Genomic DNA, 24,932 nt, shown 5'->3' on the forward strand with positions numbered 1-24,932 from the left:
TATCTCTTATGTTTGACTGCCATCATATTGTAGTCTACACGTATCTCTTATGTGTGACTGCCATCATATTGCAGTCTACACGTATCTCTTATGTGTGACTGCCATCATATTGCAGTCTACACGTATCTCTTATGTGTGACTGCCATAATATTGCAGTCTACACGTATCTCTTATGTGTGACTGCCATCATATTGCAGTCTACACGTATCTCTTATGTGTGACTGCCATCATATTGCAGTCTGCACATATCTCTTATGTGGGACTGCCATCATATTGCAGTCTGCACGTATCTCTTATGTGTGACTGCCATCATATTGCAGTCCACACGTATCTCTTATGTGTGACTGCCATCATATTGCAGTCCACACGTATCTCTTATGTGTGACTGCCATCAAATTGCAGTCCACACGTATCTCTTATGTGTGACTGCCATCATATTGCAGTCTACACGTATCTCTTGTGTGTGACTGCCATCATATTGCAGTCTACACGTATCTCTTATGTGTGACTGCCATCATATTGCAGTCTGCACGTATCTCTTATGTGTGACTGCCATCATATTGCAGTCTACAGGTATCTCTTATGTGTGAATGCCATCATATTGCAGTCTACACGTATCTCTTGTGTGACTGCCATCGTATTGCAGTCTACACGTATCTTTTATGTGTGACTGCCATCATATTGCAGTCTGCACGTATCTCTTATGTGTGACTGCCATCATATTGCAGTCTACACGTATCTCTTATGTGTGACTGCCATCATATTGCAGTCTACACGTATCTCTTATGTGTGACTGCCATCATATTGCAGTCTGCACGTATCTCTTATGTGTGACTGCCATCATATTGCAGTCTGCACGTATCTCTTGTGTAGGAGCTTTTTGTTTTATTAGGTCCATCAGTGTTAAATATTATAAACCTATCACTTTCCTCCGGCACTGTTCCCCTAGCATTCAAAAAAGCAGTTATTCATCCTCTACTCAAAAGACCTAACCTCGATCCTGACCTCATGGTGAACTACCGGCCGGTGTCCCACCTACCGTTTATCTCGAAAATTCTCGAAAAAATTGTCGCACAGCAGCTAAATGAACACTTAGTGACTAACAATCTCTGTGAACCTTTTCAATCCGGTTTCAGGGCAAATCACTCTACGGAGACAGCCCTCGCAAAAATGACTAATGATCTATTGCTAACGATGGATTCTGATGCGTCATCTATGTTGCTGCTTCTTGATCTTAGCGCCGCTTTCGATACTGTTGATCATAATATTTTATTAGAGCGTATCAAAACGCGTATTGGGATGTCAGACTTAGCCTTGTCTTGGTTTAACTCTTATCTTACTGACAGGATGCAGTGCGTCTCCCATAACAATGTGACCTCGGACTATGTCAAGGTAACGTGCGGAGTTCCCCAGGGTTCAGTTCTTGGCCCTGCACTCTTTAGTATTTACATGCTGCCGCTAGGTGACATTATACGCAAATACGGTGTTAGCTTTCACTGTTATGCTGATGACACTCAACTCTACATGACCCTAAAGTTGACCAACACGCCGGATTGTAGTCAGCTGGAGGCGTGTCTTAATGAAATTAAACAATGGATGTCCGCTAACTTTTTGAAACTCAACGCTAAGAAAACGGAAATGCTGATTATCGGTCCTGCTCAACACCAACATCTATTTAATAATACCACCTTAACATTTGACAACCAAACAATTAAACAAGGCGACTCGGTAAAGAATCTGGGTATTATCTTCGACCCAACTCTCTCGTTTGAGTCACACATTAAGAGTGTTACTAAAACGGCCTTCTTTCATCTCCGTAATATCGCTAAAATTCGTTCCATTTTGTCCACAAGCGATGCTGAGATCATTATCCATGCGTTCGTTACATCTCGTCTCGATTACTGTAACGTTTTATTTTCGGGCCTCCCTACCTCTAGCATTAAAAGATTACAGATGGTACAAAATGCGGCTGCTAGACTTTTGACAAAAACAAGAAAGTTTGATCATATTACGCCTATACTGGCTCACTTGCACTGGCTTCCTGTGCACCTAAGATGCGACTTTAAGGTTTTACTACTTACGTATAAAATACTACACGGTCAAGCTCCTGCCTATCTTGCCGATTGTATTGTACCATATGTCCCGGCAAGAAATCTGCGTTCAAAGAACTCCGGCTTATTAGTGATTCCCAGAGCCCAAAAAAAGTCTGCGGGCTATAGAGCGTTTTCTATTGGGGCTCCAATACTATGGAATGCCCTCCCGGTAAAAGTTAGAGATGCTACCTCAGTAGAAGCATTTAAGTCTCATCTTAAAACTCATTTGTATACTCTAGCCTTTAAATAGACTCCCTTTTTAGACCAGTTGATCTGCCGTTTCTTTTCTTTTCTTTTCTACTCTGCTCCGGGGTGGACCGCTAGCCTGTCCATCAGATGGGGACATCTCTACGCTGCTGACCCGTCTCCACTCGGGATGGTTCCCGCTGGCCCCACCATGGACTGGACTTTCGCTGATGTGTTGGACTTTCACAATATTATGTCAGACCCACTCGACACCGAGGATGTCGTTGTGGCTTGTACAGCCCTTTGAGACACTAGTGATTTAGGGCTATATAAATAAACATTGATTGATTGATTGATTGTGTGACTGCCATCATATTGCAGTCTACACGTATCCCTTATGTGTGACTGCCATCATATTGCAGTCCACACGTATCTCTTATGTGTGACTGCCATCTACTGGTCACACTTATCATTACACCATGTACTAAATAAAATAGCTCTGAGGTCGGTAAGCACAACCAGAATGATTCCGTACATAAGGCGCACTGTCGAGTTTAGAGAAAATGAAAATATTTAATTGCGCCTTATAGTCGTAAAATAGGGTAAATGTGCATGATTGTGGACTACTAATAGGTTGTAGTCAAACAACAAAGTTAGGTGATATGATTCCACGTTTTTTATCGCCAGATTACAATTTTTTTCTCATCTTCATTCTCGTAGGATAATGTCGATGTCGTTCTGGTAATATTACGTAATAATTTCAATGACAATACTATTTGACAGATAAAATAAAATCAACCCACATCCAAATTGCATTTTTTATAAAGATTCGTATTTAATTGAGAATAATGCATTTTTAAAACAACATTTTTTTAGGCCGTCACCGCGCATGAGGAGCTTTTGTAACCGCTTTTAAGAAAGTTGTATTATTTGTCATGCGAGAATGATGTTAATTGGTGAATGTCATCGTCACATCTCTACTTGACTTGGCTGTGCATGAAAGGTAGTGAGAGTACCGTGGTGAGGCGCTCCAGCGCGGAGAATCTCTCCTCCCAGGCGGCCGTGGATTTCTCGAAGGCCTCGTGTCTCTTGAGCAGTTTCTCCACGTCACCCACCGAGTGTCCCACGTCTCTGCTGCTCACGTGAGGTTCCTGCGCGATCAGCCAGGCTTCTGCCACCGAGGCGTCTCGTGCAAACTGACACACCTCCAACACTGAAACACACGGAGGACATGAAGGAAACTCCACTAACACACAAAAAATGTTTTTACTCACGCCCGAATTTGCAAGTAAAAAAAATAATTATTCAGTTAAAAAAACGATTTGCGAAAAAAAGATACCCAGGTATAAAAATAATTTTCTTCAATTAAAAAACAATTTTATGCAATTAAAAAAACTATTTTTTTAATTAAAAAAAACTTTTTTCAATGAAAAATATTTTTTTCAATAAAAAAAAACAGTTTGCAAGTAAAAAAAAAGAAGAAACTGTTCCCTCCAAGTATGAAATCAACTTCATGCAAGTATAAAAACTAATTTTATTTTAAAAATTAAAAAAACTATTTTCTCCAAGTATAAAACGCTGGAAAAAATATTTTCTGCAGGTAAATAAACGATTCACAAGTTAAAAAAATATATATTATGCTAGTAAAAAAATGTTTTTTCAATAGGGAAAAAAATTATTTGCAAGTAAAAAAAAAAAAAAGTATGAAATCAACTTCATGTAAGTATAAAATCGATTTTCTGAAAATAAAATAAAAAATTCTTTAAGTATAAAACGCTGGAAAAAATATTTTCTTGCTGGTAAAAAAAAACGATTCGCAAGTAAAAAAAAAAAAATGTTTTCAATGGAAAAAAAACGCTTCGCAATTAAAAAAGAATTGTTCATGCAAGTTGAAAAAATAAAAAAAATAATTTGCAAGTAAAAAGAAACAGTTTCCTCCAAGTATGAAATCAACTTCATGCAAGTATAAAAACAAATGTTCCTAAAATTAAAAAAAAACTATTTTCTCCAAGTATAAAACGCTGGAAAAAATATTTTCTACAGGTAAAAAAACTATTCGCAAGTAAAAAAAAAAATTGTTATGCAAGTAAAAAAAATGTTTTTCAATGGGGAAAAAAACCGATTTGCAAGTAAAAAAAAAAAAAAACAGTTTTCTCCAAATATGAAATCAACTTCATGTAAGTATAAAAACGATTTTCTGAGAATAAATACATAAATTCTCAAAGTATAAAACGCTGGGAAAAATATGTTCTTGCAGGTAAAAAAACGATTTGCAAGATGTCATGCAAGTTAAAAAAAAAAAGTTTTTCAATTAAAAAAGTAAAACGATTTGCAAAAAAAGATACCCAGGTATAAAAATAATTTTCTTCAATTAAAAAACAATTTTATGCAAGTAAAAAAAACTATTTTTTTCAATGAAAAGAAACTATTTGCAAGTAAAAAAAAAAAAAAAGAAACAGTTTCCTCCAAGTATGAAATCAACTTCATGCAAGTATAAAAACACATTTTCTTAAAATAAAATTAAAACTATTTTATCCAAGTATAAAACGCTGGAAAAAATATTTTCTGCAGGTAAAAAAACGATTCACAAGTAAAAAAAAAAAAATTGTTATGCAAGTAAAAAAAATGTTTTTTCAATAGGGAAAAAAACGATTTGCAAGTTAAAAAAAACAGTTTTCTCCAAGTATGAAATCAACTTCATGTAAGTATAAAAAGGATTTTCTGAGAATTAAAAAATAAAAATTCAGTAAATATAAAACGCTGGAAAAAATATTTTCTTGCAGGTAAAAAAACGATTTGCATGTTTATTAAAAAGTTTTTCAATGGAAAAAAAAAAGATTCGCAAGTTAAAAAAAAAAAAAAAAAAGATGTTCATGCAAGTAAAAAAAAATACATTTGCAAGTAAAAATAAAGTTTTCTCCAAGTATGAAATCATCTTCATGCAAGTATAAAAATGATTTTCTACAAGTATAAAATGCTGGAAAAAATATTTTCTACAGGTAAAAAACGATTCGCAAGTAAAAAAAAAGTTATGCAAGTAAAAAAAAAAAATTTTCAATGGAAAAAAAAACTATTGGCAAGTAAAAAAAAATGTTTTCTCCAAGTATGAAATCAACTTCATGCAAGTATAAAAACTATTTTGTCTTAAAAAAAGCTGGAAAAAATATTTTCTGCAGGTAAAAAAACGATTCGCAAGTTAAAAAAAAATTGTATGCAAGTAAAAAAAAATGTTTTTCAATAGAAAAAAACGATTCTCAAGTAAAAAAAACGTTTTCTCCAAATATGAAATCAACTTCATGCAAGTAAGAAAACAATTTTCTGAGAATTAAAAAAACAATTTTTTCTCTAAGTACAAAACGCTGGAAAAAATATTTTCTAGAGGTAAAAAGACGATTCGCAAGTAAAAAAAATGTTTTCTCCAAGTATGAAATCAACTTCATGCAAGTATAAAAAAAAAATTCTGACAATAAAAAAAACGATTTTCTCCTAGTATAAAACGCTGGGAAAAAATATTTTCTGCAAGTAAAAAAAAAACGATCGCAAGTAAAAAAAAATATTGTATGCAAGTAAGAAAAATATGTATTTTCAATGGAAAAAAAACAATTTGGAAGTAAAAAAAACAGAACGTTTTCTCCAAGTATGAAATCAATTTCATGTAAGTATAAAAACGATTTTCTGAGAATAAAAAAACAATTTTCTCCAAGTATAAAACGCTGGAAAAAATATTTTCTGTGGGTAAAAAGACGATTCGCAAGTAAAAAAAATTATTTGCATGCAAAAATAAAATGTTATACAAGTAAAAAAAGATTCACAAGTATAACAAATCTATTTTTTGCAAGTATAACATTTTACTCCCAACCCTGCTTCCTCTTTTTTTGGTGGACGGCACCATGCGCACATAACAGTAGCTGTGACAAACTTAAGTTGACTCAGCAGCACCACCTGTGGTTGTGGAGTGCTAATTACAGCTGCACGTGGGTGGAATATTACTGCCAAAAGTTTTAACTTGAAGAAAATGATGTTTATATTTGCAAAATCGATTTTTTTTTTTTACTTAGAGAAATTTTGTTTGTGGAGTTTTGGCAGTAATTTCACTTCATAGTCGGTTAGAAGAAAGATGCTAAACTCACAAAGTCTCAGCCAGTCCCAGCGGTCATCCCACTTCAACATCATCTCCTCACGTTTGTCCAGCAGCTGCCTCATCTTCTCAATGATCTGAACACAACACATCTTCTGAACACAACACATCTTCTGAACACAACACATCTTCTGAACACAACACATCTTCTCTATCATCTGAACACAACACATCTTCTCAATCATCTGAACACAATACATCTTCTCAATGATCTGAACACAACACATCTTCTCTATCATCTGAACACAACACATCTTCTCAATCATCTGAACACAATACATCTTCTCAATGATCTGAACACAACACATCTTCTCTATCATCTGAACACAACACATCTTCTCTATCATCTGAACACAACACATCTTCTCAATGATCTGAACACAACACATCTTCTCTATCATCTGAACACAACACATCTTCTCAATCATCTAAACACAACACATCATCTGAACACAACACATCTTCTCAATCATCTGAACACAACACATCTTCTCAATCATCTGAACACAACACATCTTCTCAATCATCTGAACACAACACATCTTCTCAATCATCTGAACACAACACATCTTCTCAATCATCTGAACACAACACATCTTCTCAATCATCTGAACACAACACATCTTCTCAATCTTCTGAACACAACACATCTTCTCAATCATCTGAACACAACACATCTTCTCAATCATCTGAACACAACACATCTTCTCAATCATCAGAACACAACACATCTCAATCATCAGAACACAACACATCTTCTCAATCATCTGAACACAACACATCTTCTCAATCATCAGAACACAACACATCTCAATCATCTGAACACAACACATCTTCTCAATCATCTGAACACAACACATCTTAGCAATCATCTCAACACAACACATCTTCTCAATGATCTGAACACAACACATCTTCTCAATCATCTGAACACAACACATCTTCTCAATCATCTGAACACAACACATCTTAGCAATCATCTGAACACAACACATCTTCTCAATGATCAGAACACAACACATCTTCTGAACACAACATATCTTCTCTATCATCTGAACACAACACATATTCTGAACACAACACATCTTCTCTATCATCTGAACACAACACATCTTCTCAATCATCTGAACACAACACATCTTCTCAATCATCTGAACACAACACATCTTCTGAACACAACACATCTTCTCAATGATCTGAACACAACACATCTTCTCAATGATCTGAACACAACACATCTTCTCAATCATCTGAACACAACACATCTTCTCAATCATCTGAACACAACACATCTTCTCAATCATCTGAACACAACACATCTTCTGAACACAACACATCTCAATGATCTGAACACAACACATCTTCTCTATCATCTGAACACAACACATCTTCTCAATGATCTGAACACAACACATCTCTATCATCTGAACACAACACATCTTCTCAATCATCTGAACACAACACATCTTCTCAATCATCTGAACACAACACATCTTCTCAATCATCTGAACACAACACATCTTCTCTATCATCTGAACACAACACATCTTCTCTATCATCTGAACACAACACATCTTCTCTATCATCTGAACACAACACATCTTCTCAATCATCAGAACACAACACATCTTCTGAACACAACACATCTTCTCTATCATCTGAACACAACACATCTTCTGAACACAACACATCTTCTCTATCATCTGAACACAACACATCTTCTCTATCATCTGAACACAACACATCTTCTCAATCATCTGAACACAATACATCTTCTCAATGATCTGAACACAACACATCTTCTCTATCATCTGAACACAACACATCTTCTCTATCATCTGAACACAACACATCTTCTCAATGATCTGAACACAACACATCTTCTCTATCATCTGAACACAACACATCTTCTCAATCATCTAAACACAACACATCATCTGAACACAACACATCTTCTCAATCATCTGAACACAACACATCTTCTCAATCATCTGAACACAACACATCTTCTCAATCATCTGAACACAACACATCTTCTCAATCATCTGAACACAACACATCTTCTCAATCATCTGAACACAACACATCTTCTCAATCATCTGAACACAACACATCTTCTCAATCATCTGAACACAACACATCTTCTCAATCTTCTGAACACAACACATCTTCTCAATCATCTGAACACAACACATCTTCTCAATCATCTGAACACAACACATCTTCTCAATCATCAGAACACAACACATCTCAATCATCAGAACACAACACATCTTCTCAATCATCTGAACACAACACATCTTCTCAATCATCAGAACACAACACATCTCAATCATCTGAACACAACACATCTTCTCAATCATCTGAACACAACACATCTTAGCAATCATCTCAACACAACACATCTTCTCAATGATCTGAACACAACACATCTTCTCAATCATCTGAACACAACACATCTTCTCAATCATCTGAACACAACACATCTTAGCAATCATCTGAACACAACACATCTTCTCAATGATCAGAACACAACACATCTTCTGAACACAACATATCTTCTCTATCATCTGAACACAACACATATTCTGAACACAACACATCTTCTCTATCATCTGAACACAACACATCTTCTCAATCATCTGAACACAACACATCTTCTCAATCATCTGAACACAACACATCTTCTGAACACAACACATCTTCTCAATGATCTGAACACAACACATCTTCTCAATGATCTGAACACAACACATCTTCTCAATCATCTGAACACAACACATCTTCTCAATCATCTGAACACAACACATCTTCTCAATCATCTGAACACAACACATCTTCTGAACACAACACATCTCAATGATCTGAACACAACACATCTTCTCTATCATCTGAACACAACACATCTTCTCAATGATCTGAACACAACACATCTCTATCATCTGAACACAACACATCTTCTCAATCATCTGAACACAACACATCTTCTCAATCATCTGAACACAACACATCTTCTCAATCATCTGAACACAACACATCTTCTCTATCATCTGAACACAACACATCTTCTCTATCATCTGAACACAACACATCTTCTCTATCATCTGAACACAACACATCTTCTCAATCATCAGAACACAACACATCTTCTCAATGATCTGAACACAACACATCTTCTCTATCATCTGAACACAACACATCTTCTCAATCATCAGAACACAACACATCTTCTCAATGATCTGAACACAACACATCTTCTCAACCATCTGAACACAACACATCTTCTCTATCATCTGAACACAACACATCTTCTCAATCATCAGAACACAACACATCTTCTCAATGATCTGAACACAACACATCTTCTCAACCATCTGAACACAACACATCATCAGAACACAACACATCTTCACAATGATGTGAACACAACACATCTTCTGAACACAACACATCTTCTCAATCATCTGAACACAACACATCTTCTGAACACAACACATCTTCTGAATGATGTGAACACAACACATCTTCTGAACACAACACATCTTCTGAACACAACACATCTTCTGAATGATGTGAACACAACACGTCATGGTGTTCAGTCTTTGTTGTTATGTAATATTCACCTCAGCAGAGTCTCTGTGTTTGCGGGCCAGCAAAGTCGTGCCCAAGTCGCTGCACTCGCTGAATTTGGCCTCTCTGGCCTCGATCTCAGAGCGAATACCTTGATGGTATTTCTGCAGGAGCTCCACAGACGACACGTCCCTGTGGGTGGACACACGTGACATGTGTCTCCCTCTGGTGGTCAACACTGGTAGTGCAAGCCAGCATGGCTAATGCTCGTTTTGTAGAAACTCCGTATAATATTATGACGTTTTATGCTCGCATTTTAGCAATTTTTTTTATTCCTTTGAACCTAAAAATCATGGATTTTAATACTTGGTGCTATCTTAGAAACAAACTTACATCTCCTATAATAGCATGCTAAAGTTTTATGCTAGAATTTTAGCTAATTTTGTATTTGCTTAAACCTAAAAATCATGGATTTTGATACTTGGCGCCATCTTAGAAGTACACTCACTTCTCCTATATTAGCATGCCAATGTTTTATTCTAGAATTTTTGTATTCTTTTAAACCTAAAAATAATGGATTGTGATACTTTGCACCATGCTAACGTTTTATACTAGCATTTTTGTGTTCTTATAAACCTAAAAATCATGGACTTTAAAACTTAGCACCATCATAGAAGTACACTCTTTTCCCAAGTCATCATGCTAATGTTTTATGCTAGCATTTTAGCTCATTTGTATACATCGTGTAATTGATGGACTTAATTGACTAAATGATGTGTTTTTGTGCATAATGTAAATGTAATAAAATGTAGTTTCAAATTACATAGGACAGTTTCAATAAAAAAACTAAAATAATGATTTTTTTTCTATTATGTATGGTATTTTCAGACTATCATTTTCTCAAAAGTCGACATGTACGAATTCATTCTGGTTGTGCTTACCGACCTCGAAGCAATTTTATTGGGTACATAGTGTAATGATAAGTGTGACCAGTAGATCTTGGTATGTCACTCAAAAGTGCAGATAGTATTTAATGATGTGGTATTATTATTCTATTTAATGATGTGGTATTATTATTCTATTTAATGATGTGGTATTATTATTCTATTTAATGATGTGGTATTATTATTCTATTTAATGATGTGGTATTATTATTCTATTTAATGATGTGGTATTATTATTCTATTTAATGATGTGGTATTATTATTCTATTTAATGATGTGGTATTATTCTATTTAATGATGTGGTATTATTATTCTACTTAATGATGTGGTATTATTATTCTATTTAATGATGTGGTATTATTATTCTATTTAATGATGTGGTATTATTATTCTATTTAATGATGTGGTATTATTATTCTATTTAATGATGTGGTATTATTATTATATTTAATGATGTGGTATTATTATTATATTTAATGATGTGGTATTATTATTCTAATTAATGATGTGGTACTATTATTCTATTTAAAGATGTGGTATTATTATTATATTTAATGATGTGGTATTATTATTCTATTTAATGATGTGGTATTATTATTCTATTTAATGATGTGGTATTATTATTCTATTTAATGATGTGGTATTATTATTCTATTTAATGATGTGGTATTATTATTATATTTAATGATGTGGTATTATTATTATATTTAATGATGTGGTATTATTATTCTAATTAATGATGTGGTATTATTATTCTATTTAAAGATGTGGTATTATTATTATATTTAATGATGTGGTATTATTATTCTATTTAATGATGTGGTATTATTATTCTATTTAATGATGTGGTATTATTATTCTATTTAATGATGTGGTATTATTATTCTATTTAATGATGTGGTATTATTATTATATTTAATGATGTGGTATTATTATTATATTTAATGATGTGGTATTATTATTCTAATTAATGATGTGGTATTATTATTATATTTAATGATGTGGTATTATTATTCTATTTAATGATGTGGTATTATTATTATATTTAATGATGTGGTATTACGCCAAGGTCGCCCAGGTAGCTGCTTTTTTAATGCTGTTTTGCAAGAGCCGTGTCACGTGACTTCAACGCTGACACCTCATTGGCTGCTTCTGGGACAGCATCCATTGCTTCAGTCCTAATTTACCGAAAAGTAAGTCTTGCATTTTTTTATACACAGAAATTGAAAACATTGATTTTTTTTTTCTAATGAAATTGTCAGCATAATTTGATGTATAAAAATTCAGTTAACAAAATTCAAACGCAAAAACTATGTCAAAAAAAAATTCATAATAAAGACACAAAGTAACCTCCATACTGATTGTTTCTGAATTTGTATGTTTTTGAAGCACTTTTTTTTTTAATAAACCCTTCTAGAATATGTAGACAATTGTTAAATGTGACAAAACTACTCATTTTTGAAAAAATATTGTAAAAGCTGATTTTAGTGACCTGTCGTTAAAAATAATGTATAAAATAGAAAATGTGATATTACCATTACAGTTAAATCTGACAGTTTGATAAATGTTTTTATTTATTGAATTGAATAAATATTTTTTAAATTATTTCCCTGACTTTTAATGTCATTTAGAAGCAATTTGTAAGCTGTGGATATAATATATTGAAATATCTTACATGTATTCAGTTGAATATTTGAAATTAATTGTCCATGATGTTATAGCAAGAGAAGTAAATACTGTGCTGCAAACACATTGACAACATAAATGCTCCATGAATCAATAATCAATAATCCTACCTGGGCTTCTCCTGCGTGTCTATCTGCTGCACGGTGCTCTCCATCCAGGCCAGCAGGTCTCTGACCAAGGAGAAGAAGCGGAACTTCTCAGCCGTGTCCAACAGTCGTGCTCTCCGACCTTCGCAGGCGTCCAGGAGACTTTTCCACGCCTCCACCACGTCTCTCTCTGTGGACTGGATGTCCTCCACTCGTTCTCCTGCGTACTGAGCACCTAGTCCACCTGCCGCCTCCTGGAACTGTTGCACCTGTCAGCAGGAAAAGCACCCAGTTGCAGTAATACTGATGTCCACTAGAGGGCGACATTCGAAGGGTCTGCTATCTTATTAATGTCCACTAGAAGGCCACATTTGAAGGGTCTGCCCACTCCAGAGTGGCATTTAAAAGGCCTGCTGTCTTATAAAGAACCTTCTGTTGACGTCCACGACAGCACAATATTTAAAGGCTCTGCTGTCCTATCAATGTCCACTAGAGGGCAGCATTTAAAAGGCTTGCTGTCCTATTAATGTCCACTGGAGGGTGGTATTTAAGTGGGAGAAAGGTGGGTAAAGTGTCTTGCCCAAGGGCACAACAACAGTGATTAGGATAGCAGAAGCTGGAATCAAACATGGAACCCTTAAGTTGCTATCCTATTCATGTCCACTAGAGGGCAACATTCAAATGGCTGGCTGTCCTACATTTAAAGGGCCTGTTGTCCTATTATGTCCACTAGAGGGCGACATTTAAAGGCCCTGCTGTCCTATTATTGTCCACTAGAGGGCGACATTTAAAGGCTTGCTGTCCTATTAATTTCCAATAGAGGGAGACATTTAAAGGCCCTACTGTTCTATTATTCTCCACTAGAGGGCGACATTTAAAGGTTTGCTGTCCTATTAATGTCCACCAGAGGGCGACATGTAAAGGCTTGCTGTCTTATTAATGTCCACTAGGGGGTAGCATTCAAAAGGCTTGCTGTCCTATCAATGTCCACTAGAAGGTGACATTTAAAGGCTCTGCTGTCCTATTAATGTCCACTAGAGGGTGGTATTTAAGTGGGTGAAAGGTGGGTAAAGTGTCTTGCCCAAGGACACAACAACAGTGATTAGGATAGCAGAAGCTGGAATCAAACATGGAACCCTTAAGTTGCTATCCTATTCATGTCCACTAGAGGGCAGCATTCAAATGGCTTGCTGTCCTACATTTAAAGGGCCTGTTGTCCTATAATGTCCACTAGATTGGTACCGGGCCGCACAAGAAATAAAAAAAAAATTTTTTTATTTTTTTTATTTTTTTAATGAAAACATAAAAAACACAATATATACATTATATATCAATATAGATCAATACAGTCTGCAGGGATACAGTCCGTAAGCACACATGATTGTATTTATTTATGTTAAAAAAATATATATATATATTTTTTTTTAAATACAGTGCAACATTTAAAGGCCCTGCTGTCTTATTAATGTTCACGAGAGGGTGACATTTAAAAGGCCTGCTGTCCTATTAATGTCCACTAGAGGGCGACATTTAAAGGGCCTGCTGTCCTATTAATGTCCACTAGAGGGCGACATTTAAAGGGCCTGCTGTCCTATTAATGTCCACTAGAGGGCGACATTTAAAAGGCCTGCTGTCCTATTAATGTCCACTAGAGGGCGACATTTAAAGGGCCTGCTGTCCTATTAATGTCCACTAGAGGGCGACATTTAAAGGGCCTGTTGTCCTATTAATGTCCACTAGAGGGCGACATTTAAAGGGCCTGCTGTCCTATTATTGTCCACTGGAGGGCGACATTTAAAGGGCCTGCTGTCCTATTATTGTCCACTAGAGGGCAACATTTAAAGGACCTGCTGTCCTATTATTGTCCACTAGAGGGCAACATTTAAAGGACCTGCTGTCCTATTAATGTCCACTAGAGGGCAACATTTAAAGGGCCTGCTGTCCTACCTGCTTTCCAAGAGCGCTGATGTCTCTTTCGAAGGCAGCGTGCATCCTGTGGAAGGACTCGGCCTTGCTGAAGTCTTCTCCTACGTCATCAGGCAGCTCCTTCTGCTTGTCCTGGATCTGGAGCACCAGGTCTTTGCCGTCATCAAAGTACCTTCAGGAGGAAGAAAACCAGGTGTGACTTATGTTCCGGTGGTGGTGCGGGTGTGGTCATTGTTCTGGTGGTGGTGTGTGGTCATTGTTCCGGTGGTGGTGTGGGTGTGGTCAGCGTCCTTACTTGAGCAGCTCGTAAGACGCGGTGAGGAGCTGCGAGCGGGTGTCGATGAGCTCCAGGAGGTCGGCCCAGCTCTCGTTGATGGCGTCCTTCCACTCCGCCATGGTGGCCGCCTCTCCGTGACCCGCCTGGATCAGCTGGTCGATGGTCTGGTTGACCAGGTCCACTCGCTCCTGACCCAGCATGCCCGTCTCACGTGCAAACTCCCGGAACTTCTCCCTCAGCAGCTGCAACACAGGCGGGGAAATTACAAGGTAAAAAGTCAAACCAGGATCTGATCTGATCTGAAAGTAAACATTTTATTTTCCTTTGTTCCAACTTTAGTAGGAAATGTTATGAATGTCATCCAGCTAGTTAGCTCGCTACATATTCATATCAATATTCCTTTCATCTCACTAAATATTACAAACAGCTCTCAGACATTGCAAACTTTACACATGTTCTTATTTCGATGGAAACACTTCACATTTTTACATATTTCTTTGGCAATATTCTTTTAATTTATTTGATCATTACAGTCTGATGAAAACACACATTTTTATTTGGAATTCAATTTGAAACTGCTACTATTATTTTAATTTATACTAATACATGTATGTATATACTTGCATTAAATATGTATATGTATATATATACATATATATATATTTTATATATATATATATATACATAAATATATATCATTGAGAAGATATTTATCCATCCATCCATCCATCTTCAACCGCTTATCCGGAATCGGGTCGCGGGGACAGCAGCTCCAGCAAAGACCCCCAGACTTCCCTCTCCAGAGCAACATTTGCGACTTCCTCCTGGGGAATCCCGAAGCGTTCCCAGGCCAGAGAGGAGATGTAATCCCCCCATCTGGTCCTTGGCCTGCCGCGGGGCCTCCTCCCAGTGGGACGTGCAACGAGGACCTCCCTAGGGAGACGCTCGTGAGGCATCCGCACGAGATGCCCGAACCACCTAAGCTGGCTCCTTTCCAAGCGAAGGAGCAGCGGCTCTACTCCGAGTCTCTCTCGGGTGACTGCACTTCTCACCCTATCTCTAAGGGAGATGCCAGCCACCCTTCTGAGGAAACTCATTTCGGCCGCTTGTATCCGCGATCTTATTCTTTCGGTCATTACCCACACTTCATGACCATAGGTGAGAGTAGGAATGTAGATAGCTCGGTAGACCGAGAGCTTTGCCTTCTGGCTCAGCTCCCGTTTCGTCACAACAGTGCGGCAGAGAGACTGCAATACTGCCCCAACTGCTCCGATTCTCCGGCTGATTTCCTTCTCCATCTTTCCCTCACTCGTGAACAAGACCCCGAGATACTTAAACTCCTCCACCTGGGACAGAGTCCTGTCCCCTACCCGGACTGTACAAACCATCGGTTTCCTGCTGAGAACCATGGCCTCAGATTTGGAGATGCTGATCCTCATTCCAGCCGCTGAACACTCGGCTGCGAACCGATCCAGTGAGAGCTGAAGGTCACGAACCGAAGGTGCCATCAGGACCACATCATCTGCAAACAGCAGTGACGCAACCTTTAGCCCCCCGAGACGTATACCCTCTCCGCCATGGCCACGACTCCGCCTAGAAATCCTGTCCATGAAAATCACAAACAGGATAGGTGACAGAGCGCAGCCCTGGCGGAGACCAACCCCCACTGGAAACGGATCCGACTTACATCCAAGCACCCGGACACAACTCTCGCTTTGGTTGTACAGAGATTGGATGGCCCTCAACAGGGTTCCCCTCACTCCGTACTCCCTCAGCACCTCCCACAAGATCTCCCGAGGGACGCGGTCATACGCCTTCTCCAAATCCACAAAACACATGTAGACTGGATAGGCATACTCCCAGGCCCTCTCCAGGATTCCCGCAAGCGTAAAGAGTTGGTCAGTTGTTCCACAACCAGGACGGAATCCACATTGCTCCTCTTGAATCTGAGGTTCGACTATCGGCCGGACCCTCCTTTCCAGTACCTTGGCGTAAACTTTCCCAGGGAGGCTGAGTAGTGTGATACCCCTGTAATTAGCACACACCCTCTGGTCCCCCTTTTTGAAAAGGGGAACCACCACCCCAGTCTGCCACTCCCTCGGCACTGTCCCAGACTTCCACGCAATGTTGAAAAGGCGTATCAACCAAGACAGCCCATCAACACCCAGAGCCTTCAGCATTTCTGGACGGATCTCGTCAACCCCCGGAGCTTTGCCACTGTGGAGTTGTCTAACTACCTCAGTGACTTCACTCCGAGAGATCAACGTCGATCCCCCATCATCCTCAGGCCCTGCTCCTATCAGGGAGGGTGTGTCTGATGTATTTGGGTTCAGGAGTTCCTCAAAGTGCTCTTTCCAACGCCCCACGACTTCCTCACTTGAAGTCAGCAAAGTCCCATCCTTGCCGTACACAGCTTGGATGGTTCCCTGCTTCCCCCTCCTGAGGTGCCGTATGGTCTTCCAGAACAGCTTTGGTGCCGCCCGATAGTCCTTCTCCATGGATTCCCCGAACTGCTCCCACACCCTCTGCTTAGCCTCGTCCACAGCCACGGCCGCTGCCCTTCGGGCCCGCCGGTACCTTGCAACTGCCTCCGGAGTCCCCTGGGATAACATACCCCGGTAGGACTCCTTCTTCAGTCGGACGGCTTCCCTGACCACCACTGTCCACCAGGGTGTTCGAGGGTTACCGCCCCTTGAGGCACCTAAGACCTTCTGGCCACAGCTCGCATCTGCAGCTTTAGCAATAGAGGCTTTGAACATTGCCCATTCCTGTTCAATGTCCCCAACCTCCACAGGGATGGCAGAGAAGTCCCGCCGGAGGTGTGAGTTGAAGTCCTTCCGGACAGAGGACTCCTCCAAACGTTCCCAGTTCACCCGCACTACACGCTTGGGTTTGCCAGGTCTGTCCAGAGGTTTCCCCCGCCATCCAACCCAACTCACCACCAGATGGTGATCAGTTGACAGTTCAGCCCCTCTCTTCACCCGAGTGTCCAAAACATACGGCCTCAGATCAGCTGATACGATTACAAAATCGATCATTGATCTTTGGCCTAGGGTGCTCTGGTACCAGGTACACCTATGAGCATCCTTATGCTTGAACATGGTGTTTGTTATCGCAAGTCCGTGACTAGCACAGAAGTCCAATAACAATCCACCACTCAGGTTCAGATCAGGGAGACCGTTCCTCCCAATCACGCTATTGATATATATTATAAGATATTTATTGCGAATACAATTTTCACAATAATTTTAAAAATATATATTTCACAATGTTTTTATTATAATATATATATATATATATATATATATATTATGTATATACTGTAATATATATATACAGTATATACATAATAATATATATATATATATTATAATAAAAACATTGTGAAATATATATTTTTAAAATTATTGTGAAAATTGTATATATATATATATATATAAACATGTAGACATATACATAAATATACATATACATGTATATGTAAATATATCATATACATCATAATAAATCATTATTTTTACAACATTTTTTTTAAAAAAGACTTCAACCCATTCATAATAATTCTTATTTCTGTTTCTAAGTATATATAAATCTATCTATATATATATACATAATATATATATATATATATATATAAACATGTATATACATATATATACACATATATATGTATATGTATATATAAATATATGTATATACACAGATACATACAGTATATCTGTAGATATATACATATGTATATACTGTATATATATATATATATATATATATATATATATATATATATTTTATATATACTTAGAAATAGAAAGATAAAAAAAAATTGTATTCATAACAATATAAATATAACAGAAATATTTATTATGAATAAAATCATTATTACAACAATTTAAAAACACTTCAACCCATTCATAATATGATGTATAACACACACACATTTATATTATTCATAATAAATATTATTGTATTATATACATACATATACGTAAATATACATATACATACATATATGTATGTGTATATATATACATATATATATATAGTGTATATATATATATATATTTATGTATATGTATGTGTTAGGTTTACTATGACTACAATCCTTATTTCAAAACAATTGCAATAAAGGCTTCTTACAGTGACGTGGTCCAGGTCTTGGCCCATCTCCTGAGAAGACGCCACCAGGTCTCGCTCAGAGATCCACAGTTCCAAGTCTTCCACCTCTCGGCTGAGCAGGAAGTGTTGGTAGCAATGTTCCAACTTCCTGTTGCGGTCCTGAGCCAACTCCTTCAGGCCTTCATACTGTTTGTCCACCTGAGCTTGACGCCGCAGCATCTTCTCGCTGTGGGCACAAACCACCAAGTCACACATCTTACCCCCCTAAAGACTCTAAGGTCAACTTGTCAGAGTGCAGACCCGTCAGGATGGTCCTCGGCAAACATCTTCTGGACTCCGTCTGCCAGACTCTGGATGGAGTCGCCGTAGTGGTCCACCTCCTGCTTGAGGATGGTGTGACGCTTCAGAGCCAACATGGCGCTCTGCTCGTCCTGCAAGGACAGCAACGAAACCAGTCACTTAATTCTAAGTAAGTACAGTCGCTGTTCTGAGTTTCACAGTTCAACCAAGACTGTCAGGAAAAATCATTTCATTTGACGTCAAATATTTGGGAACAATAAACTCCCTAAAGTTACTCAAAATACTGGACTTTAAGCACTATTGTACAATTCAGAGTTCAACCAACTTTCAGAAACAATAAAATACTAAAGTAGCTCCAAGTTCCGGTGTTTGAACAACAATTCAGACTTTGACCAACATTTCTTCAGCGGTTCGGATCTTGGCCAAATACAGTTGTGAGAAATGTAAACTCTAAAGTAGAACAAAAAAATAAATTTTCAGGTAAAGTACACCTCTGAAACAAATCTTAGCTTAAACCACCGTTGTAAAAGTCTTCCTTTTATCAAACGTTAGGAGAAAAACAAAAACTTCTACTAATTTTAACCAGTGTTGTACAATTCAGAGTTCAACCAACTTTCAGAAACATAAAATACTAATGTAGCTCCAAATTCTGGTGTTTGAACCACAATTCAGACTTTGACCACCATTTCTTCAGCGGTTAGGATCTTGGCCAAATATAATTGTGAGAAATGTAAACTCTAAGGTAGAACAAAAAAAGACATTTTCAGGAAAAGTACACCTCTGAAACAAATCTTAGCTTAAACCACCGTTGTAAAAGTCTTCCTTTTACCAAACGTTAGGAGAAAAACAAAAACTTCTACTAATTTTAACCGGTGTTGTACAATTCAGAGTTCAACCAACTTCCAGAAACATAAAATACTAAAGTAGCTCCAAATTATGGTGTTTGAACCACAATTCAGAGTTTGACCAACATTTCTTCATCGTTTGGGATTTCGGCCCAATTCAATTGTGAGAAATGTAACTCTAAGGTAGAACAAAAAAAATTAATTTCAGGAAAAGTACACCTCTGAACAAATCTTAGCTTAAACCACCGTTGTAAAAGTCTTCCTTTTACCAAACGTCAGGAGACAAACAAAAACTTCTACTAATTTTAACCGGTGTTGTACAATTCAGAGTTCAACCAACTTCCAAACGTTACCAAACGTTAGGAGAAAAACAAGTAACTTCTACAAATTTGAACCAGTGTGGTACAATTCAGAGTTCAACCAACTTCCAGAAACATAAAATACTGATGTAGCTCCAAATTCTGGTGTTTGAACCCACAATTCAGACTTTGACCAACATTTCTTCAGCAGTTAGGATCTTGGCCAAATATAATTGTGAGAAATGTAAACTCTAAAGTGGAACAAAAAAATAAATTTTCAGGAACAGTACACCTCTGAAACAAATCTTAGCTTAAACCACCGTTGTAAAAGTCTTCCTTTTACCAAACGTTAGGAGAAAAACAAAAACTTCTACTAATTTTAACCGGTGTTGTACAATTCAGAGTTCAACCAACTTCCAGAAACATAAAATACTAAAGTAGCTCCAAATTATGGTGTTTGAACCACAATTCAGAGTTTCACCAACATTTCTTCATCGTTTGGGATTTCGGCCCAATTCAATTGTGAGAAATGTAACTCTAAGGTAGAACAAAAAAAATAAATTTCAGGAAAAGTACACCTCTGAACAAATCTTAGCTTAAACCACCGTTGTAAAAGTCTTCCTTTTACCAAACGTCAGGAGACAAACAAAAACTTCTACTAATTTTAACCGGTGTTGTACAATTCAGAGTTCAACCAACTTCCAAACGTTACCAAACGTTAGGAGAAAAACAAGTAACTTCTACAAATTTGAACCAGTGTGGTACAATTCAGAGTTCAACCAACTTCCAGAAACATAAAATACTGATGTAGCTCCAAATTCTGGTGTTTGAACCCACAATTCAGACTTTGACCAACATTTCTTCAGCAGTTAGGATCTTGGCCAAATATAATTGTGAGAAATGTAAACTCTAAAGTGGAACAAAAAAATAAATTTTCAGGAACAGTACACCTCTGAAACAAATCTTAGCTTAAACCACCGTTGTAAAAGTCTTCCTTTTACCAAACGTTAGGAGAAAAACAAAAACTTCTACTAATTTTAACCGGTGTTGTACAATTCAGAGTTCAACCAACTTCCAGAAACATAAAATACTAAAGTAGCTCCAAATTATGGTGTTTGAACCACAATTCAGAGTTTCACCAACATTTCTTCATCGTTTGGGATTTCGGCCCAATTCAATTGTGAGAAATGTAACTCTAAGGTAGAACAAAAAAAATAAATTTCAGGAAAAGTACACCTCTGAACAAATCTTAGCTTAAACCACCGTTGTAAAAGTCTTCCTTTTACCAAACGTCAGGAGACAAACAAAAACTTCTACTAATTTTAACCGGTGTTGTACAATTCAGAGTTCAACCAACTTCCAAACGTTACCAAACGTTAGGAGAAAAACAAGTAACTTCTACAAATTTGAACCAGTGTGGTACAATTCAGAGTTCAACCAACTTCCAGAAACATAAAATACTGATGTAGCTCCAAATTCTGGTGTTTGAACCCACAATTCAGACTTTGACCAACATTTCTTCAGCAGTTAGGATCTTGGCCAAATATAATTGTGAGAAATGTAAACTCTAAAGTGGAACAAAAAAATAAATTTTCAGGAACAGTACACCTCTGAAACAAATCTTAGCTTAAACCACCGTTGTAAAAGTCTTCCTTTTACCAAACGTTAGGAGAAAAACAAGTAACTTCTACAAATTTGAACCAGTGTTGTACAATTCAGAGTTCAACCAACTTCCAGAAACATAAAATACTGATGTAGCTCCAAATTCTGGTGTTCGAACCACAATTCAGACTTTGACCAACATTTCTTCAGCAGTTAGGATCTTGGCCAAATATAATTGTGAGAAATGTAAACTCTAAAGTGGAACAAAAAAATAAATTTTCAGGAAAAGTACACCTCTGAAACAAATCTTATCTTAAACCACCGTTGTAAAAGTCTTCCTTTTACCAAACGTTAGGAGAAAAACAAAAACTTCAACTAATTTTAACCAGTGTTGTACAATTCAGAGGTCAACCAACTTCCAGGAAACGACATCACTAGAGAGGCTTAATGTTCAAACTACTGTGTCCTACAACTTCAATTCAAAGTTTTCATGAAAAACACACCTCTGAATGTACATTCGAATAAATCAAAGCAAACATCGCTTTCGTAAAATTCTTAACTTTTTACGGGCCCTTTAATAAAGAGACTGCAGTCCTGTTGACGTCCACTGGAGGGCAGCATTTAAAGGGCCTGCTGTACTATTGTTGTCCACTAGAGGGCAGCATTTAAAGGACCTGCAGTCCTGTTGACGTCCACTACAGGGCAGCATTTAAAGGACCTGCTGTCCTATTGTTGTCCACTACAGGGCAGCATTTAAAGGACCTGCTGTCCTATTGTTGTCCACTAGAGGGCAGCATTTAAAGGACCTGCTGTCCTATTGTTGTTCACTAGACGGCAGCATTTAAAGGGCCTGCTGTCCTATTGTTGTCCACTAGAGGGCAGCATTTAAAGGGCCTGCTGTCCTATTGTTGTCCACTAGAGGGCAGCATTTAAAGGACCTGCAGTCCTGTTGACGTCCACTAGACGGCAGCATTTAAAGGGCCTGCTGTTCTATTGTTGTCCACTACAGGGCAGCATTTAAAGGACCTGCAGTCCTGTTGACGTCCACTAGAGGGCAGCATTTAAAGGACCTGCTGTCTTATTGTTGTCCACTACAGGGCAGCATTTAAAGGACCTGCTGCCCTATTGTTGTCCACTAGAGGGCAGCATTTAAAGGACCTGCTGTCCTATTGTTGTCCACTAGAGGGCAGCATCTAAAGGACCTGCTGTCCTATTGTTGTCCACTAGACGGCAGTATTTAAAGGACCTGCAGACCTGTTGACGTCCACTAGAGGGCAGCATTTAAAGGGCCTGCTGTCCTATTGTTGTCCACTAGAGGGCAGCATTTAAAGGAGCTGCTGTTCTATTGTTGTCCACTAGAGGGCAGCATTTAAAGGACCTGCTGTCCTATTGTTGTCCACTAGAGGGCAGCATTTAAAGGAGCTGCTGTCCTATTGTTGTCCACTAGAGGGCAGCATTTAAAGGACCTGCTGTCCTATTGTTGTCCACTAGAGGGCAGCATTTAAAGGACCTGCTGTCCTATTGTTGTCCACTAGAGGGTGGCCCTTAAAGATGTCAAGTGACTATGAAGTTGTAATTCATAAGATGTCCTACCTTGGGTTTGTCCTCGGCGATCATGTACAGTTCTTGTTCTCCGATCCAAGCCTCGGCCTCGTCGGCGTCGTTGTAGAACTGCTGAGCCGAGCGGCCGTGGTTCAGTCTCTCCTGGCGTTTGTCCATCTCGTCCCGCAGCCTGGTCCACGCCTCCTCCAGGTCTCGCAGCTGCTCCGCGATGCGCTCGCCCTCCGGCCCGTCCTCCTCGCCGGCGGCCGACGCCATCCCGCGTCCTCGCTCCAGCACGTCGTCGACGCGAGGCTGATGGCCTTCGATCTCCTTCTGCAAGGTCTGCACACCACAATTCCATATTCCCATCAACTTATAGTCACTTCATTAGGTACACCTGCAGCTTGGCGTCCAGAAGAGAATTATGCTGACTTGACAATAAGTTGTCAAATATTAAGTTAATATTTTGGTAACTCTTTAAAGCAGAACAGCAACAACAACAACAAACAAGAGTCAGGGTTAGGTCTAACCCACCCACATCTGCGGTCCTCTCCAAGGTTTCTCATAGTCATTCACATTGACATCTCACTGGGTTGTGAGTTTTTCCTTGCCCTTATGTGGGCTCTGAACCAAGGATGTTGTTGTGGCTTGTGCAGCCCTTTGAGACACTTGTGATTTAGGGCTGTATAAATAAATATTGATTGATTGATTAATATATAATTGGAAAAAAGACACGTATTTATACAAGAATTTATATGTATTTAATTTTAATATATAAAACAATAACAAATATATTATATTAATATTTGTTTTTGTTTGATATATTTTTGTAGCATTTTATATTAATATTTTGTGAGTTCATGTTAATTGTTGGGACAATTAGGATAAAAACAAAAATAAATTTGTCATTAGTATTTTCTTAGAAAAATAGTAAGGTTTTAAACATCCTTATTTTATTTATTTAAAAAAATACATATGTATATAATATAATATAATATATTATTGCTGTCCAATAAAAATTATCTGAATGTTTTTTTTAATCCAAAACATGTTTTTTTTTCTTTAGGGTAAAACCTAAAATACAATTCTAAATGTGTCATCATTATTACTTTCCCAGTAAAATAGTAACGTTTTAAATACATATTTTATTTTATTAGGGGAAAAAGAATAATTATTTGTTGCTGTCCAATTAAAAATAATCTTTTTTATCCAGAATATTTTTGGATAATACCTAATTAAAATCAAAAATGCGTCATTATATTTTTTTAAAATGGTACGATTTTAAACATATCTTTTTTTTTTTTTTTAAAAGTACATTCCAT

The 24,932-nt window shown here is 37.6% G+C and overlaps 1 protein-coding gene across 4 annotated transcripts in view; it reads right to left on the reverse strand.

The window, feature by feature from the left end:
• Positions 1-24,932, reverse strand: part of sptb (spectrin, beta, erythrocytic) — a 118,319-nt gene that overhangs the window by 21,298 nt on the left and 72,089 nt on the right. For all 4 annotated transcript variants that reach the window (XM_062040952.1, XM_062040954.1, XM_062040953.1 and 1 more), the window contains 9 exons: positions 23,662-23,952; positions 19,323-19,453; positions 19,044-19,248; positions 14,925-15,148; positions 14,651-14,801; positions 12,728-12,972; positions 10,041-10,179; positions 6,410-6,494; positions 3,296-3,492 (listed from right to left, as the gene is read on the reverse strand). In XM_062040952.1, coding sequence (XP_061896936.1) covers positions 3,296-3,492; positions 6,410-6,494; positions 10,041-10,179; positions 12,728-12,972; positions 14,651-14,801; positions 14,925-15,148; positions 19,044-19,248; positions 19,323-19,453; positions 23,662-23,952 — 1,668 coding nt within the window. The remainder of the gene's footprint in view (positions 1-3,295; positions 3,493-6,409; positions 6,495-10,040; positions 10,180-12,727; positions 12,973-14,650; positions 14,802-14,924; positions 15,149-19,043; positions 19,249-19,322; positions 19,454-23,661; positions 23,953-24,932) is intronic.

The sequence above is a fragment of the Entelurus aequoreus genome, linkage group LG03 (genome assembly GCF_033978785.1).
Source record: "Entelurus aequoreus isolate RoL-2023_Sb linkage group LG03, RoL_Eaeq_v1.1, whole genome shotgun sequence".
NCBI classification, from domain to species: domain Eukaryota; kingdom Metazoa; phylum Chordata; class Actinopteri; order Syngnathiformes; family Syngnathidae; genus Entelurus; species Entelurus aequoreus.